Consider the following 20,782-nt stretch of genomic DNA (forward strand, 5'->3'; position numbering starts at 1 on the left):
CTTACCTCCTGAATAATCTACACTTCAAAACTATATTTTCCAATTTGGAGATAAGAATGTGATATGGGACCATATCAAAGGCCTTGCAAAAGTCCAGGTAGATGACATCAGTTGTCCTTCCTTTGTCCACTGAAACCATCACTTCATCATAGAAGGCCACCAGATTGGTCAGACATGATCTGCCATTGGTGAAGCCACATTGGCTGTCTCATATTGCCTCTTCATCTTGTATGCATCTGAACGTGTCTTCCAAAAGGAACTGTTTCATGATCTCCCAGGGAGAGAGGTGACGCTCACTGGCCTGTAGCTTCCCTGGTCTTCCTTTTTCCCTTTCTTAAAAATGGGAGTGGTTTCCCTTTTTCCAGCCACTGGGAGCCTTTTTAATACTACAGAGAGTGGCTTGGCAACAACATCAGCCAGTTCTTTCAGGACCCTGGGAAGCATGTCCTTGGGACCCATTGTCTTGTACATGTTCAATTTCAGCAAGTTGCTTCTCTCTTACATTAGGAGGAATCTTGTTCCCCCAAACCTTGCCTAGATGTTCAGGGACATGAGAGATGTCTGACGGGCACTGAGTACTGAGGCAAAGAACTTGCTGAGTACCTCAGCCTTGTTGGTGTTCATTTTTCCCATTTTTCCCTTCACGTTTTTCGGAGGGAATGCTCTTGCTTTGGCTTGTCTCTTCTGACTAATGTTTTTGAAGAATCGTTTCTTGTTGCTTTTTACATCCCCCATAAAGTCCAGTTCCATTTGTGCCTTGACTTTCCTGATCCCATCTCTGCACATCCAGGTGGCATGCATGTATTCTTCCCAGGCCTCACATCCCTGCTTTCATTGCCTGTACATTTCCTTATTATCTTTTGATTTAACCAACAGCTCAACCTTGCTGATTTCCTGCCTCCTCTGCTTGATAAATAGCATTATTCTTAATTTATCAGTATGATCTTCACTTTTATGTTGCTGTTATTTGCTATTTAAGATATCGTTGTCTCTTATTCTGAACTTTCTTCTGATTTCCAAAGAGAGTTTCACTTTCTAAAGGGTAAATGGCCTCTTTTTAGCCCTTCAATCTGTTGCTCCAAAGTGTAAAAATTGTCTTTGGACATTTAGAATTAGATCAAACCAGAAAGGACTACTGTAACTTCTGACAAGTTAACAGTGCTTTAATGGAAACCTAATTTTAGTAGATTCAGTTTTCAAGAATAAAGATAAAAAACTGGATAAAATCTGCAAGTGCCACGTTTGAAAGAAGTTACAGTATTTCCAATACAGGCATTTGTTTTCCTTGTTGTTGATTACAGTTTTTTCAGACAGTGCTTCCACATAAGCTAGAACAGCCCAGAGTGAAATTTCCAGTTTCTCTCATAGCTGAGAGAGAATCCAAGGATTTATTTCCTTGGTTTTTTTTTTTCTTTGATTTGTATTTTATATCCTACTCATAAGAAAAAGAGTGGCATTTATCAGTGTTTATGTAAATTGAAAATCTCACTGTACAGCAGAAAGAAATTCATGGCTTGCTGCACTGGTAGGTTGCATCATGCTCCAGCAGGTAGGCAAAATGCTGAGATCTCACAGTTGTCTGCTTACAAACTGCACTCTTACAAAGAATTTTCGAGGCAACAAACATTCCTCCTCTGCTTTTAATTACTACTGGGCTGTTCAATTTCACTCACCAACTTCAGTATAAGTGCTTTGAAAGACATGGAGATTGAGGTAAGAGTTTTCAAAGAGATTCACAGGAGTAAATGCTTAATTCTGTTTGCTGGTTTTGAGAGATTAATATATAGTTCCCCTTGGGCCTACTGAAAATTTCAAACTTAAAAACCATTTTGAAATATGTACTTCGTATGCAGACAAAAGTAGCACTGTCTGTGCTTGTATATTGATGACAGTCTTTCCTTCAGTGCTTCACATCAAAGTAAGTAGAAAACCTTTAATAACAACAATCAAGGGGGAAATATCACTTAAACAAGTAAAGACATGAGTAAAACAAAGGTAAGAGAGGCATATACAACTGATACATTGGAATTTATTTGTCTTTTACTCTAAACTAACACTTACTCTGATTGGACAGCAAGTCAGAACGTAATCATACTACTTTGGAAGTGGCAAACCTAGTTCCTTTCTGCTTTCTGATAACTTAAAATTAACTACAAGAATTCTGCTATAAAATAACATATTTAGGACAACAATTACATCAGCAGTAGAATTAATTTATAATTCGGTGAACTACAAGATACCTTACATTTCAGCTATGTAAACTCAAAAGGCAGACAGGATTGTTTTTATTTTTTTATTTGCTAAAAATGCGTTCTGAATTGTAAGAAATAGATGCTAACTTGAAGCCATAAAAATATATCTTTGTCTCTGTACATAAAGAAGCAGTGATTAAAATGTGAAATTCTTAAAATCTCCATGTTTTAAAGTATGGAAGATTAAGTTATATTAGCTGTGTCAATTTAGCTTTGTCCAAGAAATGCCCATTAATATTTCTGCAACCAGACGGGGAGATGGAATAATTTTTCTTTTGGTTTGTTGAATTATTCACATTGGTCAGAAGGCTATGTGCAGTTCACCTGTTCAAGGTAAACATGTCTCTCTCAGAGGAGACAGTCATGCCGGGAGGGCAGCTCATCCAGGCTCTCCTGCAGCTTGCAAACTCAGTGTGACTATTTCCACTGTGACTTGGAAAAAGCTAGGGCACAGGAGGAATTCTAATGCGAGAACATGGTTTTGTCCAGTCTTCTTCCTATTCCAAGTGGATAATAGGCCAAACTCAGCTGGGTTTTTACAGTTTTCTTTGTACAAAAGTAAACCTTCTCATTTCAATATTATGACAAAATGGAACTGCTGATCTTCTATCTAAAAAAAATCTTAAACAGATCAGCCTCACACAACTACAGTTGAAACAGATGGAACTGAATGAGAATTTTACTTCTTCAGTTCTGCTCTTCATTAGCTGAATTGTGTTCTGTTTAATGCAGCAGATGGGCAGAGAGGCAGTCTCTCTGCTTTTTAAAAAGTCTTTTTGCCTGTCTGGCCACCAAATCAAGTTCTCTTGTTGCTTTTCTCACTTGTCTGCATATCCTGATTTTTTTTCAGAATGCTAAACTAGCAATCATAACTCATTTTTTTGTAAAGCCTGGTATTTAATATAGTGTGCATACTGAAGACCAACATAATCAGTGTTATTTTCAAGATTGTTCAGCAGCAAACAGCTTCTTATTAAAGTTCATGAGGACACCAAGGTGGTTCGTATTGTCTAAATATCTATTATATATTCAAGTGGTTAACTGTAAGCACAGAGCTTTAAAAATCCCAATTATCATCTTTCAAAGCTCTGAAAGGAAGTGACGTTGTCAGTTCTGCAATATTAGCTTCATTTTATCTGCATCACTCTTTCCTCACCATGGCTGTACATTGATGAAGGGTTCTTAGCCAAGTGGCATTACTTCACAAGGAAATGCAGAGCGAAGTTTCCAGTACACTAAAAGGGACACTCATAACAGGTATTTGGCAAAGTAGTCATAGACTGCATAGAACAAAACTATACTGATTTTTTTTTTTTTTGTACATCCAGATAATTTTAAGTACTTTTGAATTTGATAGAAGAAACAGCAACTACATAATTTTATTGTCATAATTTACTAAAAGGAAAACAGACAGAAATCAATGTGTTTCAACTCAGTCTTGCACTGAGTAATCCTAAAGCAGCCAGGAACCTGTGCAGCCTAAAGGACAAGTTAGGGTAGACAGTTGTGCATACTGCAGAACCCAGTGGCACATCCAGTAGGCATGAAGGAGAGCCAAAGAGCAACACACTTCAGCTATTGCTCTCTTTTCTGTGCCCTGGCATGCTCCCTACACTGAAACCTAGAACAGAGCCATTTTGCAAACTGTTTATCTGGGCTATCTGCCCAGACATCTTTCATAGCCCTTTTATTTCACCAAAACACCACATACATTTCCAGCTTTCTACTATTCCTGCATGCTCTTCTTTCATATGATTCACTGTATAGGTCTTAATAATTTATTGATTTCTATTCTTTGTATATAATCTCAGTTCTATGGTGGCAAATCTTATGGGGCTGATCATTTTTTGCTTCAGCTTTTGGAAGAAAAGGGACAGTAAGGCCAGGGTATGTGGGGAAAAGTAAACCCTTGCAACTGAGCTGAGGAGGAAAGCTCATATGCTCAAGGAATCATATAGAAGAATTTATTCCTTAGTTTCCTTTTACCACAGTGTAAGTCATTTTTTTTTTGGACCTGTTAGGTGTCTATATGCATTTGGATTTCACAGGTTGTAGTCTGGTTATGAGTTTGGATCCTGGTTCATTGAATAGTCTTTAGTAATAGGTCCCTCAGGTTCCTAGACTTATTCTTACCTCTTGATGAAATTTGTCCAGTAACACATCAGTTCAGAAAGTTGTGACAGTGCATGCCGTATATTCAGCTGTTTAGTCATGTTAGAGTTAGTCTTTACACTGAAATGGATCTGGACTGCTGATGCAGTACTTCCATGCAATTTATGGTGCCTATGTAGCCTGCAGTTTATCAGGCTGATATCGCCATCATGTCTGTTTCTTGTTTCTTCGCGTGCATGTTTGTTTAGCTATTGAAAGGTCTTATTATATGAGCTGAAGTTTTCTGTAATCAAGTTGAGAACAAAAACCCAACATGCCATCATATCCCTGCCCTGGCAAGGCAATGCCACATCTGTTACCTGTAAAGAATGGCAGGGTCCAGTTCATAAAGCAGTGCATGTGATTTCTGCATTTAATTCTCTAGAATTTATGGAAGTGGACTTGTGCTTGCTGTGAAACACTGTGATATACCCTTTCTTTTGCACATATAACATGAGACCTCTGTTATGTACTAAATACAAGTGGGGTAAGGGATTATTCTAGCCAAACAAAATGATGGAAGCAGCCAAAAATGGGGAAGGAAAGATTTTGACATAAATGTGCACACTTTGTCTATTCATTATTAAAGAGTGTGTATGTATATATAATTGTTTATTGAAATATTTTCATTGTGCAAATTAAACCTGCCTTGAGGCAGGCTTCATTTATTTGCTGGCAAGTCACATGAATTTTTTCCCTCTTTATTTACTGAACTGTTCTTAAAAGGCAGCTAATCTCTTGACAGACCCTACATTATTCCTCTTGCTGCTCTTTTGCATTAGGTATAAGGTCAAAGCTCCAAACATTCCTGCCAGTATGTTAGTACAAGCCCTTCCAGTAAGTCCAGACACAACAATACTCTGTGCCCAAGAAGCATCAGTGCCTGTGGTTATTTTTAGTGGGTCCTTGCAAATATTTTTTTGTAGTATTCAGTACTTTTACCAGTGTTCTGGAAGACATAAAATCAACACTTTGAAACTGTAGTGATCATTGGAGCACAGTAATGGCAAGGAGGAAAAATTTAGAGTAACGAAGCAACACAAACAGTTTTCAGCTGCATCCAATATATTATAATCAATATGCTGTGAAAGTGAGTTAAAATGCAGAAAGGACAGAGAGCATACATGGTGAAGCTATATTCACTCCAAGACAAATCGTTTAAGAGAGCTGTGTTAGGATCTGTCAGATAGTAATCGTTCTTTGGCAAAAGGAGATTCCTTAGCATAGCGAGATCTTGATGAACTAGAGAGCTGGACAGTCACCCACCAGATGAAGTTTAACAAGAGCAGGTGCCAGATTTTGCACCTGGAACATGCCAATTCTGGATATACGTACAGAGTGGGGGAAGAGAGGCTGGAGAGCAGCCCTCTGAAATGGGGATCTGGGAGCTCTGGCTGACGGCAAGTTGAACATGAGCCAGCAGTGTGCCCTGGCAGCCCAGAGCACCAACCATACCTGGGGTGCACCAGGCCCAGCACTGCCAGGGGGTGAGGGGATGGGCTGTCTGCTCTGCTCTGTGCTGTGCGGCCTCACCTCCAGCGCTGGGTGCCACAATAGCAGAAGGACATAAAACTGAGAAAGAGCATCCAAAGGAGAGCTGCAAAGATGGTGAATTGCCTGGAGGGCAGAATGTGAGGAGCAGCTGAGGTCTGTTTGTTTGTTCAGCCTGAGTTTGTTCAGAGCAGGCTGAGGGGAGGCCTCATGGCAGTATCCAAAAATAGAATCTTTCAAATTCAGAAAAAAAAAATGCTCTCTGCTCCCCTTTTCTCTTGAGTCTTCTGATGGGAATGTACATTTACAACCTGCTCCTTCATCATAGGTAAATGTAATCAAGAGACTAGGTTAAGACCAAACTTAATTTCCATCTTTTCAAGCCAGGATATAATTTTTTATCCATAACTGCTCAAAGTGTTATTTCAGATCTGAGTCTTTTGCACTTTTCATGGAATTAATTTACTAAAGAGTGTGAACAGGGAGGTGAAATCTGAATATTTAGAGTTTGCATTTTGACAGCTTGAACTCGTGACTTGGAAAAAAAAAACAACAGAAGTTACATAAAAGTACTTTAATACTTCAGGCAGAAAAACATTTATTTTCTTCCATCATTCAGATACTGAGAGGGTAAAATATTGGTGATGAAGTCAGACAGTGAAGTGACATATCTGCAAAATAACTAGGCCAAAGAAATAAGAAATCATGCTCGTTTGGGAAGGGACATTGATGGTCTACTATAGGGACTTTAAAAGAGTTTGTTTCCTCTTCACTGAGATGTATTCCATAAAGCAACAAAAAGTCCTCTTGAGTAATAATAGACAAAATAAAACCCTTTTCTTAAGTCAGAATTCTGAATACAGCTAGCTAGCTAAGAGATAAAATAATAACTGGACGATTCATTTTCTGAGGAAAAGTGAAATCTATAGCAAAAGCTCCTTGATGAATACCAGTGTAAGTTTTCCAAATTACTATATGGCCTAAGGTTTTTGTTAATGGCTTATATTGAGTTACCCCTTACAAACTTTTATTAGACTTGCAAGAGAGGGGAGTGCAAAAAATACTGTGCAAAATCTGGTTGAAGAAAGTGTGTTTTCTCAGTTTACAGTGAAACAGAGATTGTGATGTCAATATTAAATTAAGCAAAGTCTTCTATGCCTACTCAGAGTTCCTGTTCACAGGTGATATATTCTGTAAGACAGAGAAAACATGAAATGATTTATAAAACTAGGTTTTTAATACTTCTAGGCAAATTGAAAGAGTGGTCCTTAGTACTTTATGGAACATCCATCCAGCCATACTCACCAAGAAATGATTTTCCAAAAGTGGAAAGAGTACGCTCCAGTCCAGTTGAAGATCCCACAGAAGATTATGGAACAGATGATTATTCAGGTGCGTACATTAATTTACTCTGTGCATTTACTGCCCTGAGGCTGCATATATAAAACGTTGGACTTCATATTGTCAGTGTATGGTCACACATTGTGAAGACTCCTGGCTTGCTTACTTAGTATCTGCTCTCTTCCATGTTTTTTGTCTCTTAGATCTTTTGCATTGGTTCAGGACTAGGATTCGGATGCCACTGTGGGATCTGTGGCCTTCAGTGGCTGGGAAACAATTAGGCAGTACTGAAAGTTTCCAGAAACAAAAAATTGAAATAGCCAAACAGAAACATATTTAATAAATTGAGCTTTTCGTGAATTTTCTCTCACTACAACAGTAGGGTTGTATTTATATTTCATCTGATCAGTTAGAAGTACAGTGGCAAAATTGATAACAATTATGCAGGATTTATGATATTTGTAAATGGAAAAATTATTGCACTGAAGCTAGAACACAGTGCTGGCAGAATGACTTTGCAAAAACAGTTTCATAAGGATATTCCTGGTATGGAAGTAGTGGGAGTTCAGAAAACGATTTGCTTCATAATTTTAAGTTCTATACATACACATTGCATTTTTATGAGTTTTTAGACAGTTTCATATTTTTAAGCTACAGTTAACATCCTATGTAGAATGCAATACTTTTCATAAATATTTATATATATATATGCACAAACGTATATATGAAGAACATTATCTTCTACATCTATGTGTGTTGTTTCTTGTTTATCCCCATAGAAGCTTTTCAGTATTTTCATTAGGCTTCAAAAGAGTTAGATTTTTTGTGCTGCAGAACAAGTCAAGCTGGCAGTATTCCTACATGTATTCCAAGTGTCAATAGCTTTACCTAGATGATTAGTGCTGATGAATCTTAAGCATAACTCCTGCAAGCCAACAACACAGCAGTGTTCAATTTAGAAGTTTCTGTTATTACAGTATGCTGTCATAGTGTGTCAGACACACAGTCCCTGTTTTTGCTTGAAAACTGCTCTACCCCATGTTTTGATAATGACAAAACACTGCCGACTCTGCTGTAAAGGTCACTAAGCTTTTGTTGTATGAACTCACTTTTGTTCAAGTTTACTTGATATTAAGAGCCATGTAAAGGTGTCTGGAAAGCTTAGAAGTTTCGTTTACCATGGAGCAACGATCCTGACATAGTTGAGATTTCACACGTGTCCTTGTCCCCTACATAAAGGCAGGAAATGGTGGTTCTCTCATCCCCTAGCTGCTTGGAACTATTTGGAAAGTGTAAAGGTGACTGTGGATGAGATGAAGGACTTGCTAAATAAGCAAAAGTTAGTCAAGGCTTTTGCAGCATGTAGCAGCACAGAGGGAGGTGAGTCTGGACACTGGGGGCTGGATCACTTCTGCTGTGGTAGCCACTTAGACCACCTGCCCATTTGTTGACTAGAATAGCTGGTGATTATGTTGACCCTCTTGCGATAAGCAGTGTTGCTAATCATTCCATATTATGAATTTCAGAAGCCTTTGCATGTTTCTAGATAAAATTTAGATTGATTTGTTAGTCATTAGAAAAGAAACTTTGGATCCAGAAATAGTATCTGACAGATTGCACAGAGGATGCCGTGGCTGTTAAAAATTTTGTATCAGTGTGAACATATTTGAGGCCAGTATCTGCAAAGATCTTCAACTATTAAAAAATTTCTCCTCTCAGTGTGGTCAAATTACAGTTTGGACATAAGCTCAAATACACAAAAACACAGTAATTGTATTCTGCATTAAAATTGTATGTTTTAAGGAGCGCTAAGCACCAAAGGAAAAGTTTTAATTCTTTTCCTGTATTTTGCTTTTAATACAGGTCCATGCAATGCAGAATGCAGTAAAGTAGGGTGTGATGGGCCAGGACCAGATCACTGTACTGACTGTCTTCACTACTACTACAAATCCAAGAACAACACACGGTAAGATCAAAACGTAAAAATCTTTACTTCGTAGATCCCTTAGCATATATCTTAACTTTCTTTTCTCTTCTCTTTGCTGCAGTCATGGATTATTTATTTTCCTCTGATTTTGGCAGATTTTCCAAGGAGTTAAATAAAACAACTAACTAATCAGAATTTCAAGTACAGCACTCAAACACACTTCCCTGATTATTTCCTCTTTTTTTTTTTTTTTTTTGTTAGAGGTTATATGTGTGTAACTGTGATAGCAACTACAACTTCAGTGACTGTATTTGAGTAAGATAGGAAAAGATGTAGATGGTCAAAAATGGTACGGTATGACTGTCTGTCGAGGTATTTGCCAGTGAGATAGCATATGCTGTAGGAAAAAAAAAATGCAGAAAGCCTGATGCAATGCTGTGGAGGGTTACATGATCGTTAGAAAACACGTGATCATTACAAAAGCAGCAATGCTGAGAAATACTTCTGCTTTGCAGTCACGGTCCAGGAATGTGGTGGCAGGTTATTTCATTAACGACTCTGCCTTCTCTTCCCTGCTGTCTGCAGGATCTGTGTTTCGACCTGCCCACCTGGTCACTACAATGCAGACAAGAAACGCTGTAAAAAATGCTCACCCAATTGTGAAACCTGTGTTGGAGGCCATAGTGACCAGTGCATGACCTGTAAATCTGGCTACTACCTGAATGAAGTAACCAATAGCTGTATTACCACCTGCCCCGATGGGTTTTACCTGGATAAGAGTTAGTATTACTTACTATTTTTTTACTGTGGGCTACAGAATTTGATCTGGGGAGGCTGATGGAATACTGATAAGCAGGAAAAGTATGTTGAATGCATCTATCTCTTATCCTACTCCTCTTATTACATTGTTGCTAAGTGTGATCGAGAATCTACTCAGAAATTAACCTTTCTTCATTTTAAAAATCGTGCTTAGAGGCAGGATTTCATTTGTGGTTGAGAATGGGAGCGACCAGCAGAATGAAGGCAGTCCAAGAGCACAGTCAGCTGCAGGACAGAGCTGGCTATTGCTGCTCCAGAAGGGAAAGGCGGCATCCAGATTTTGAACATGAAGCATTCCAATTCCCCATTCTCCCATGCTGTGGGAATGCTGTGGCACCACATGGAAGAGGCAGCTGAGAAACTGACCATGGTTGCTGAACTGGATCTCTGAGAAAATTAAGCTCCTCAGGTGGAAAAGGTGGTTGCAATTAACATGTCAGGCAGGTTTCTAACCTGCAAAGATGTGATAACTCGAGAGCAGTAATTCTCTGCCACATGAGATGCAGGGCTTCCAATTCCTCCTGAGGTTGCCACGCTTTATTTCCAACTTTGGGTAGCAAAAATGGACATATATTCAAACATACGCTTAAACTACATGGTCTTCAGTTAGCTTTAGACACATGCCTAAAATATAAACGTGCTCAAACTGCTTGATTCAACTGCAAGCTATGAGCGAGGGTTGCTCCGAAAGTAATGCCTCCTTTTCTGTTATGTTGACCCACAATGTCAGAGGCAGAAGATGTTGGTAGGACAGAGGCGTCTAAACATTCCCACCAATATTCCATTACACTTTGTTGCTGTGCGACAGATGGCAACAGAGAGGCAGTCTGACAGAATGGCGTCTGACATGGAACTGTGAATGAAGCAAAGGGGTGGAACTGAATTTCTCCGTGCAGAAAAAGTTGCACCAACTGGCATTCATCAATACTTGCTGAACATTTATGGAAACCAAACACTTGATATGAGCACAGTGAGGTGGTGGGTGGTGCATATCAGCAGTGGCAACAGCAGTGTGAAAGACAAACCATGTTCTGGATGGCCAAGCACAGCTGTCACGCCATGAAATGAAGAGCATCTCGGCCAGCTCATCTGTGTGAATCAGCTAATGGTAGTGACTGTGTTGAAAAAATAGTGTTTTGTAGCTGAGAATTTTCTCTACCAAATAGTGTTATTTGCTCTTTGTATCTGTTGTAGTTTCCATGGAAATAAATAGGAGGCATTACTTTCGGAGCGACCCACGTAGATACCTAACCTTTTGCTCTCTGTGCCATGAAGCTGTCTGTTCATTTTTGAGGATTAGTAAAAGCAGGTACTACTCTAATTTTTCCATTTGCCACTGTATGAGAACTACAGTGAAGGGATTTCCCTTCCACCCGACCAAGATGTGTAAATGAAAATTTACGAAAATGGGACCACCAGGTTTTTCTTCTCAGAGAGTTACATGGCACTGCATCTCAGAGACTTCTCTTAAAGTAGGGAGCTCTAGAGATGAAAAGGCAGATGTTAGGTAAATTATGTCTCAACTTTGCTAAGATCAAAATTGTTTCTTTGAACACCAGTATATGTAATATAGGACAGACTATTTGCATGTAAGGTGTAAAAAGTAAATTGCAGGATAGTTTCTGGAACATATGGCAGTCAGTAGTGCTTGACCCGCTATATGAAAAGGCAATTCAAACCCATATTGTAAATAGTTTATGTAAATTTAAAGTGTTTACAAAGATTTTTGAGCAACCTCAGAATATGCTATTTCTTTAGAGGCTTCGGATATAATATAATGAAGATAGTGTTTTGAATAGATTTGCTGTCTGAAGGAAAAACCTAATGACAGAATTTAGATGTTTTCACCTATCTTCCGGGTTTCACGCTAGAAAACTGTAAGACACATAATAGTACCTCCAGATACTTTTATTAAATATAACTGACCAAGGTTTTCTGGACTGTTTTCTTTTTTTCTTTGTAGATAAGATTGTTTGCCGAAAATGTAGTGAAAACTGTAAGACATGTGTTGAATTCCAAATCTGCACAGAATGCAAACATGGGCTAAGGTAAGGGAAAGATAGCTGTCACTAAACGCAATACCCAAAGAGGCTAATGACACTGGATGTGCAATGAAGAATACTAGCTAGATAGCTATTTAACTTTGAATTGCCCCCATTTCGTGTTTTCCACTGATGTTTAGGTTGTAATATAGTATTTTATTGCGCAGCTATGTGCCAGTTTGGCCAACAAAGGGTTTTTAAAAGACCTTTCATTTCAGGTAAAATAAAAGCCACAGTCATGTGGAAAACTGACTTCTGCACTTCTTTGACCTCCAGTGTGGCAGTCAAGGATTATTTTAGAGGTAGATCTGATGAGTCATGCTAATCTTTGATTCAATCCTGTGATAGTTAGAAACTATTTTCTTATCTTTATTGTGTTTCTTCATACATCCAGTCATTCACTTATCTCAAGTACCTCAGGCTCCATTCTGTTACGATATAGTGTGCACATTATTTTAAACAGCGGTGGATATTTTTATTTCATAGGAGGACTTAATCATTCCTGAAACTGATAGGTAAAGCCCACAGAGCATCAGTATGCATTCCAGGATCTTTTATGATCCAAGCAGCTAAGGTCAAAAATCTTAAAAAGTCTGTGAAGGAGTATATGCTGGCTTGATGCCACAGAAAATATGAACTCAGTATTCAGTAACTGTAGGGGTTCTCCTTTCAGAGTACAGTGTTCTGCAAATGTTTTGACATCGAGCTTTTACTTTTTGTCTAAGTGGAATTTTGTCTTTCAGGTAGTAAAAACTGAAAGGTGTTTGTTTACAGGACATGAAGAACTAGATTCTTTGGCGTTTCGTAAAGGATTTTTCATTTCTATATATTGCATTTCTATTTTTTGAGTTCCTGCACAATTTTTATTGCAAATATATCTTTTCTTTAAAAGAAATAAAAATGAGACCCTTTGAAGAGGAAGTGTGATCTAATGGGAAGGAAGGCATAGGATTGAATGTGGTCTGTTTACAGTTTCTGTGAAATATGAGTATCTGCTTCCCTTTTAAAATGTAATTAAATTTTCAATCCCAGTTAGAGTTTGGAGAATTTTAACAGACTCAGCATGGCTTTCTATGTATCTGTGAAATCAATTTAGTAAGGTAGCGGTTCAGAAGTTCCTGCAGATAGCATATATGTCAGAATACCCAAGACTGCATATTTATGACCTTACAGGACACAGTCTCTGTCACAGCTATGTACACATTTTCGGTATTTCTCAGGGACACAAACCTGACCTCTGGAGAAAGACAAGTGCAACCTGTAAGAGAAAGAAGGAGAAACAAATTTTAAAAAGTAACTTATATTTAACAACGCTTACTTGGACAATATTAGCCAGCTGAGACTGGTTTTTGGTAATGCTTTCAGGGAACATCATCTGCATGGGTGTGACAAATCAAAATCAACATCACCTCCAGGACATGCATTTTGTATTCCCTAGTGATTCAGTGATTACTGCGTTTTCTTGTCAAAGTTGTATCAGTAGACAGGACTTCGGGTGGGACTCGGGAGACCTGTTCTGATCCCAATTCTGATCTTGCTATTGGCCCATTAACTAAACGCAAGCAAATGATTAGTTCTCCCATCTGTAAAAGCACGATAATGCTACCTGACACATAAAGCACTTTGAGGTGTGTGGCTGAGCAAAAGTACGTGATGAAGCAGATATTCTCACATCTACTGATTTTTTTTATTATTATTATTATTTTGCTAAAATGGGACCATATCTACTCTTTAGAATTTCCAGTGGTGCTGAGCATGCAAAACTTTTGTTGATTTCAGTCTGCAAAACTGCATTAGCTCTCACTTAAGGTGATCATCCCTGTAGCTGAAGAGCATTTTTTGAGAAAGAGTTCCATTTGGTGAAAGCTGAGATTCTATTTAAGATGGCAGACATGGCAGAGAAGTCCTAACTTAAAAAAAAAAAAATAAAAAAAAATCCCTACTTCAGCATTTAAAACTTGAAAGCATAAACGCTACTTAGAGCATAGGTAGCATGGAGATGTGACTCTCTATGCTATTCCTTTTTCCTCTGTTAGTCAGTACTTTGTGCTCCTTCTCAAAAGTGCCTGCAGGCAGAATACCTTTAGCTGTAATCTCGACAAATCTGCCACACCACGCAGAACTGGAGATTTCGAAGAAAACCGCTGTGTCAGAAAAGGGTGGCAGTTTCCTTCTTTGTCAGTCCGCTCCTGACCTGTGCTGTGTAGCACAGTATCAGGAAATGCTGCTGGTCTTTCTCACGGAGCGTGAGGTCTTGTGTATTTTTTAAATGCAGTGGTGTTGACCCTGTGCCAAATTCCTCATGGGTAATTGTATTTTACATGCCTGAATTTTTAGGATAATGGCATTGTTCATTTTTTTCTGTCCTCTCCTACTTGCTGGTATTTAGAATAGTTTGTAAACAGCTCTTGTGCTTCACCATAAACGAAACTGCATTTCATTCCCTCTTGAAGTCATTTGCTGTCATTTATAAAATATGACCTGTGAAGGAAGCCAGTGAATCCTGATCAATGAGTTGCTGTTTTTTTAAAGGAAGCTACTGATTTGTGAATGAGCTTGTCTCTTGTTGCTGTTATTTACTTGAACACTGTGGTTTTTTGTCCTTTTTGTAATAGTTTGCACGGCACAAAATGTGCTATCCGCTGTGAAGATGGAAAATACCATAATGGCAGGGAATGTGAACCATGTCACCGTTCATGTGCAACATGTGCAGGTACCTTGCTGACATTTATTTGTATTATTTCCTTCACTCTCTGTTTTTAGCTCTGATTTTATTTTACTATATCATGATGTGACTGTTGACGTGTAATCTCTGAATTATTTTGATAGTTCTCTAACATATTATACGTATGGCCAAACTCTTTCAGCTAACGCAAAAATACAATTGAAAGTGTGCATACGCTTTTTTTCCCCCCCTTTTGTAACGCTCATTCTAATTTCCTGCAATGCCTCCCATTTTCTTTCTGGATTGCAAGAATGATTTATAAATTTTGTGGCACCTGTAGAACTACCAACATCCGTTTCTTTCAGAAAAGAGATATTGAAAGTATGTAATGTGGTTTCCTCTAAACATACACCTTTATAGTTTGATGTTACTCTTTGAAAGAAGGTAAGTAAGGCTATATATTGTCTTTAAAATGGCAGTAAGATTTTGCTACAGCTAGAGATATGGTGTCAGTTAGGCATTAGGAGGAACTAGCCAATAATAGGGTATATTTTCTCTCTGGTTTAAGGTGGTGGAGTAGATGCATGTATAAACTGCACACAGGGCTATTTTATGGAAGATGGAAGGTGCGTGCAGTCCTGCAGTACTGGTTACTACCTTGATCACTCTACTGAAAGTGGATACAAAAGCTGCAAAAGGTATGATCTGTGGTAATACATGTTTCTAATGATAAGCGATATGGTAGGAATTACGGTGTTGAGAAAGATAATATTTATGAGAAGAGAAAAAAAATATGTATTCTAAACAAATGAAGTAAAAAGTATTATTATTTTTTTTAATTTTGAGTTACATTTATGCAGAACTTCTGAAAGTGTTTTTCTTGCATATGTATGTGTCTTTCACTTTAATAAGCCTGTAGTGAGAATCTGAGTAAATAAGCATAGCAATGCAGAACATACAGATCTGGCAGAGGATATGTGTTTCTCAATAACAAACCAGAAAAAGTCAAAGTGGAATCTTTTTAATAGCAAGTTAATTACTGTTCATGAGGACCACTTAAGTTCTTCAGCTACATAGACAGAAACATGGCATAAATATATTACAAGACGTGCTGTCCAGCGTAGCTCATCTGTATGTACTAGTGGGTGGATAAGCCATGGAGAAGATTGTGCTGTGCAAAAAAGAGACATATTTTTTCATTCCTTCCTTTGTTAAATAAATACCACTTGTTGCCCTTTGGAATCATTTATTTATTATTGACTCATGCTGAGTTCAGGGCAGGAAGGGAATCATACAATCAAAGAATCATTTGAGTTGGAAGGAACATCTAAAGGTAATCTAGTCCAACTCACTGACAATGAATAGGGACACCTACAGCTCAGTCAGGTTGCTTAGAGTCCCATCTAGACTGACCTTGAATGTCTCCAAGGATGGAGTATCCACCACTTCTCTGGGCAATCTGTTCAGGTACATCACCACTCTTATAATAAAGAAACTTTTTCTTTATATCCAATCTAAATCTCCGCTCTTTTAGCTTGAAACCATTTTCCCTCATCCTGTCACAGCAGACCCTGCTAAAGAGTCTGTCCTCTTCATTGCTACTACTCTCCTTAAGATATTGAAAAGCCGATATCAGGTCAACCCAGAGCCTTCTGCAGGCTGAACAGCCCCACATCACAGTGTGTTACCACTTTCCAGTTTTCCATTCAAAAATAAATGAAATGAAATGAAATGAAATGAAATGAAATGAAATGAAATGAAATAAGTGAATACATAGTCAAAATCTAACAGAGCCAGAAGGATGATGAAATGACCAGGCAGCAGGTCAATCTTTTCCATCATGTGGCTTTGAGTCCATCCCTTGGTGGCACATGGATGCACTATCCCTTTAATATTGTTTATTTTATTTATTTTATAAATATACATGTTTATACATAGTTTCATATACTATTTATACATAGTTTCGAAAAACTAGAATAATGCAGCTATTTACTAAAAAAAAAACACATGAATAAAAAGTGGTTGGAGGAAAAAAAAAAAAAGCAGGACTGAGTTGTAGGGGGAGGTTACTTTTTAATTATTCTCATTGCTGGAGCAGCTGCCTCTGGAAACAGCAAACAAAGCCTTTACAGTTCAGCTTTCTCCTGGGTGCTCTTGCATTTGGTGAGGCCATAAGGCCAACCCCTACCACTGTCTTTCAGATGTGATGCCAGCTGTTTGGATTGCAGTGGTCAAGGAGACAGAAACTGTACGATCTGCCCAAATGGCTATAACCTCGACTCTGGTGTCTGCGTAGTGGGAACAGTCTGCAAGGATGGTGAGTGCAGTTCGCTGAAGAGATCTTTTTTACCCCTTCTGGCAGCTTTTCTTACATGTATTGGGTTGGTTTGGTTTCTTTTCTATTGATATATTCTCTATTTTAGGTCTACATTACTTCTTACTTTTTTCAGACTTATGAAAAGGAGAAAACTACATAAGTAGTGTATTAACAGAATTTGTCACACCTGAATTTTCCTAAAATAGTTTCCCCCTTACCTGCAGCAACTTACTTTTGCTTCATTACCCGTTTTTCAAAAATCATTGCTTTCAAAAGATTTTTTTAAGACCCTAGTGTACTGTCAATAGAATTGCCTGTATGTGTTTCACCACTTTAAACCGTGGAAATGCTGGTAAGTAAAAAGGATCTTAAGTAATTGCAGTATTACTTGAATTATGTGAAAAGGTAATGAGGAAAGAAAAGAATAGAGTGCACTCAATTTGTAATGGAGACTTAAACTCCCTCCAGGTTCTCTGAGGCAACAAAGATAACATTCATACTGCATATGATTGGCTTAATTATTCACTAATATTCATTCCTTTCACAAATCACAATTACAGAGACACTGAGATAATGTTACTCTTCTATGAAAATGTTACTATGTGAATTACTTGTAGATAACAGCTCAAGAATTGCTGTCCAAGAGGAACATCATACCGAAATAAAGCCCTGCGTTAAGGAGTGTGAAAGATACCCAGTATAAAATACAATCTTACCTGCATATACATATACATCAGTTTGGTCTTCATTATGGTAGGGTAGATCAGTTGTCCACATGCAATTATACATGTAGCTGCCCATGACTGAGGACACTTCACTTCTGTCCCATCTGCCCTGTTGTTGAGGGTGCAGTTGCAGAGCAACACACGGGCACGTGGGCCATGAGGTAACTGCAGTGGCATGCCACCGGATCATACTGCATGGCATGTTCTCTCAATTGTGTAGGTTAGCCAAGGAAGGGACAGAAGTCTTTCCTCTGTTAAGTTACCAAGCGTGGAGGCTCTCATTACACTGCCTGACAGTCAAACTCTGGGTACGTGTTACTGTGTAGGATTTGAATTTCTGTTGAGAATGTTTATTCTTTTTTCATGGTTTGTCTATTTTATTCTTTTGATTCATGAAAATCAAGAACAAATTCCTTTGCTGTAAATATCACTGTTTTCTAATTATTCTCTTTCTAATCTTTTTTTCTTTTTCACAAATGGATACCAATCATTCCCTGTTGGACCACACAATATCTCTTCCTGAAAAATAAAATGCTGTTGACTGAAATTCCTTCTGATGGACCAAATTTCCTACTTGCTACCTGCTCCTGAATGGTCTCTTCAACCAAATCTACCTGTCTGACCAATTAAACCTCCCTCCATGGTAAACACCATGCTCTCCAAACCTTCAACTTCCCCTTCTTCTCTTGCTGCTGCCCTCCGGAAGCCACGGAAGAGTCCTGGGCCGAGGGAGGATTCTGTATGCTGGTGAAAAAGAACAATCTCTGCCAGCGGAAAGTGCTCCAGCAACTGTGTTGCAGAACATGTACGCACAAGGGGTGAACTCACACCTCCCAGAGTCCTCCTGCTCCTGTAGACTTATAGATTAACACATATTATTGAAAAAGGAAAAAAAAAAAAAAGCCACCTCTCTCTCTCTCCCCCCTGTTTGTCTGGGGAGATGGTGAACTGTTTGTTGGAACTTAAATGGAAAACCTACAACACGCCTACCTTTCATAACTGGGTGTTTAGAGCTGAGCATCCAGGATCCTAGAGTCAGTATTGTGTGACCAAAGCATTTGATGCCAAAATTAACGTTTAACTCATGATTTGATTTCCTGTCAACTTTAGGATTATTTCTGTTTTTTGAAGGTCTTTATCCTTCCCTTTTTTTCCTGTTTGTTTCCCCTTCAGGATGTTTAAAGAGTGTTTCAAGAATGCACACACGTTTACATGGATTAAAACTAAACAATACAAAAAAGTTTGCATTAGTCTGGTTTGTGAATTGACAGGGGGAACTTCAGGAAATGAGTCCCTAAGGGAGTCAGAAACATTGTCATCTGCAGGACTAAGTTCTGTCCCTTTTGTAACAGTATTTAAAAAAGAAAAGTGATCATTTCTGCACACAATTCTTTCCTACTTACTCTGCTGTGTGCTGTTTTTTTGTATCACATGCAGTGTGTATATATGTTTTGCCCAAAGTGGTTTTTTTGGTCATATAGATCTCATTTTTAGACAGCTAGCTTATTAACAGATATGCTAGGATTTTTATTTTATTTTTTTAAATTGTAAAAGCTATTTCAAATAAACTTAAAAAAAAAAAAAGAAAGAAAAAAAAAAACATTGTTCCTGTTGTGAACAAGTTCAGAAGATTCTACTCTTGGTTTGCATAAGCAAGAGTAATGTATACGTGGAAATCGAAAAGTTGCTAACATGTAAGGAGTATTCATAAATTATTGTTGTCTTGTAACGTTCACCAAAAAGGGGATATTATCATGCAAGTATGTGGGGATATTTTATAGTGCCCATACAGAAATGCCAGTGTGACTGTATGTGACAGAATGTGTTTACAGGACTGGATTTATAACTGAGCTTGTAACACTGTGCCAAATACATCTCCAGGAGTATTAACATATAGGGCAATAAATCAACTGTTTTCTTGATGTAACAATCTTGTCTTGATGGGCCTGAATCTGCTTTTAACTGCTCCTAATACAAATTTCAGCAGGAACAATCCTGTTGAGGCCTATGAAGTTACCTCACTGTAAAGCCATCCTGGAGTGGTGAGAGAGGCAGGTCTCTGTCTTGTCTCTATACTGAGGTACGCAGTTGTTCGATATATATTCATCAGTTTCACCTAGCATGCTGTTTGGAAGCCAATCATTTTAGCAGAAAACAGTAAACTGAGCTTCAAAGATACTGTTTTGTGGGAAAGATACTTAAAATGTGCAAAGTCTCTCTGTTATTTCTCCAGGACACACAAGTAGAAAATGTATTGCAGGTGTTTAAGCATGTAAATGTTAGAAAATAAAGAGAACCTCCCTTTTAAATACAAAAATTATTGTGGAACTTTTACAAATGAATTAATAATACAGACCTATGCCCACTTTGCCAGAGAGCAGATTACAACTCATGTCTGGTTCTGTACAAGGCCTGTGAAGCTCCTTTGGTGCCCATTACAGATTTCTTGCTAAACATGAAAAGTTATGAGAATTTAATTTGTGCTAGTTTAACTACTAGTCTGTTACTGCCTCATTTCTCAATATAACAATTTTAACTAGAACATAATGCTTTCAAAGTTTAAGTTAATATTATATATATATTATATATAAATATATATTCATAATTGAGATTTAATTATGTAATAGATTGTAAAGAGTTTGTTTGGGTACTTACAAATGCCTCTAACACTATTATAGAGAAAAACTTAATATCTTTGTTTTCTTTAAAAAACAAAAACAAAAAAAAAAAAAACCTGACACGTTGTTAATCCAAATTCATTTTTACTGAAAAAATACTGTACATGTGTAAAACGTTCAGCTGTTATTTGTAAAATAGGGTAGTTCTGTTGTAATTGATATTGGCCAAAGTCAATGTTATTCCATATTTTATTTTTTCTATTAAATTAACCTAACTTCTTGTTCCTTTGGTCTGGAAAAACATGTTGATAATCTATATGTAAAATATCTCTGTTGAAGGGCACAGGTAGCTGTATGGTGTAGATACTACATGCATTGTAGTCACTGAAACAAACTGGAAGGGTAGAGATGTTTAACTTTTTTTTTTTTTTTTG

The 20,782-nt window shown here is 37.8% G+C and overlaps 1 protein-coding gene across 3 annotated transcripts in view; it reads left to right on the plus strand.

The window, feature by feature from the left end:
• Positions 1 to 20,782, plus strand: part of PCSK5 (proprotein convertase subtilisin/kexin type 5) — a 262,061-nt gene that overhangs the window by 176,842 nt on the left and 64,437 nt on the right. Inside the window, exons 14-21 of one of the 3 annotated variants that reach the window (XM_424841.8) lie at positions 7,143 to 7,286; positions 9,099 to 9,201; positions 9,748 to 9,941; positions 11,945 to 12,029; positions 14,639 to 14,736; positions 15,257 to 15,386; positions 16,890 to 17,005; positions 18,437 to 20,642. In XM_424841.8, the coding sequence (XP_424841.5) occupies positions 7,143 to 7,286; positions 9,099 to 9,201; positions 9,748 to 9,941; positions 11,945 to 12,029; positions 14,639 to 14,736; positions 15,257 to 15,386; positions 16,890 to 17,005; positions 18,437 to 18,552 (986 nt within the window). In that variant the 3' untranslated portion in view covers positions 18,553 to 20,642. Of the gene's footprint in view, positions 1 to 7,142; positions 7,287 to 9,098; positions 9,202 to 9,747; positions 9,942 to 11,175; positions 11,291 to 11,944; positions 12,034 to 14,638; positions 14,737 to 15,256; positions 15,387 to 16,889; positions 17,006 to 18,436; positions 20,643 to 20,782 lie in introns of those variants that run through there. The other 2 variants (XM_015280354.4, XM_040655981.2) reach the window with 2 other exon arrangements.

This window comes from Gallus gallus, chromosome Z, assembly GCF_016699485.2.
Source record: "Gallus gallus isolate bGalGal1 chromosome Z, bGalGal1.mat.broiler.GRCg7b, whole genome shotgun sequence".
Taxonomy (NCBI): domain Eukaryota; kingdom Metazoa; phylum Chordata; class Aves; order Galliformes; family Phasianidae; genus Gallus; species Gallus gallus.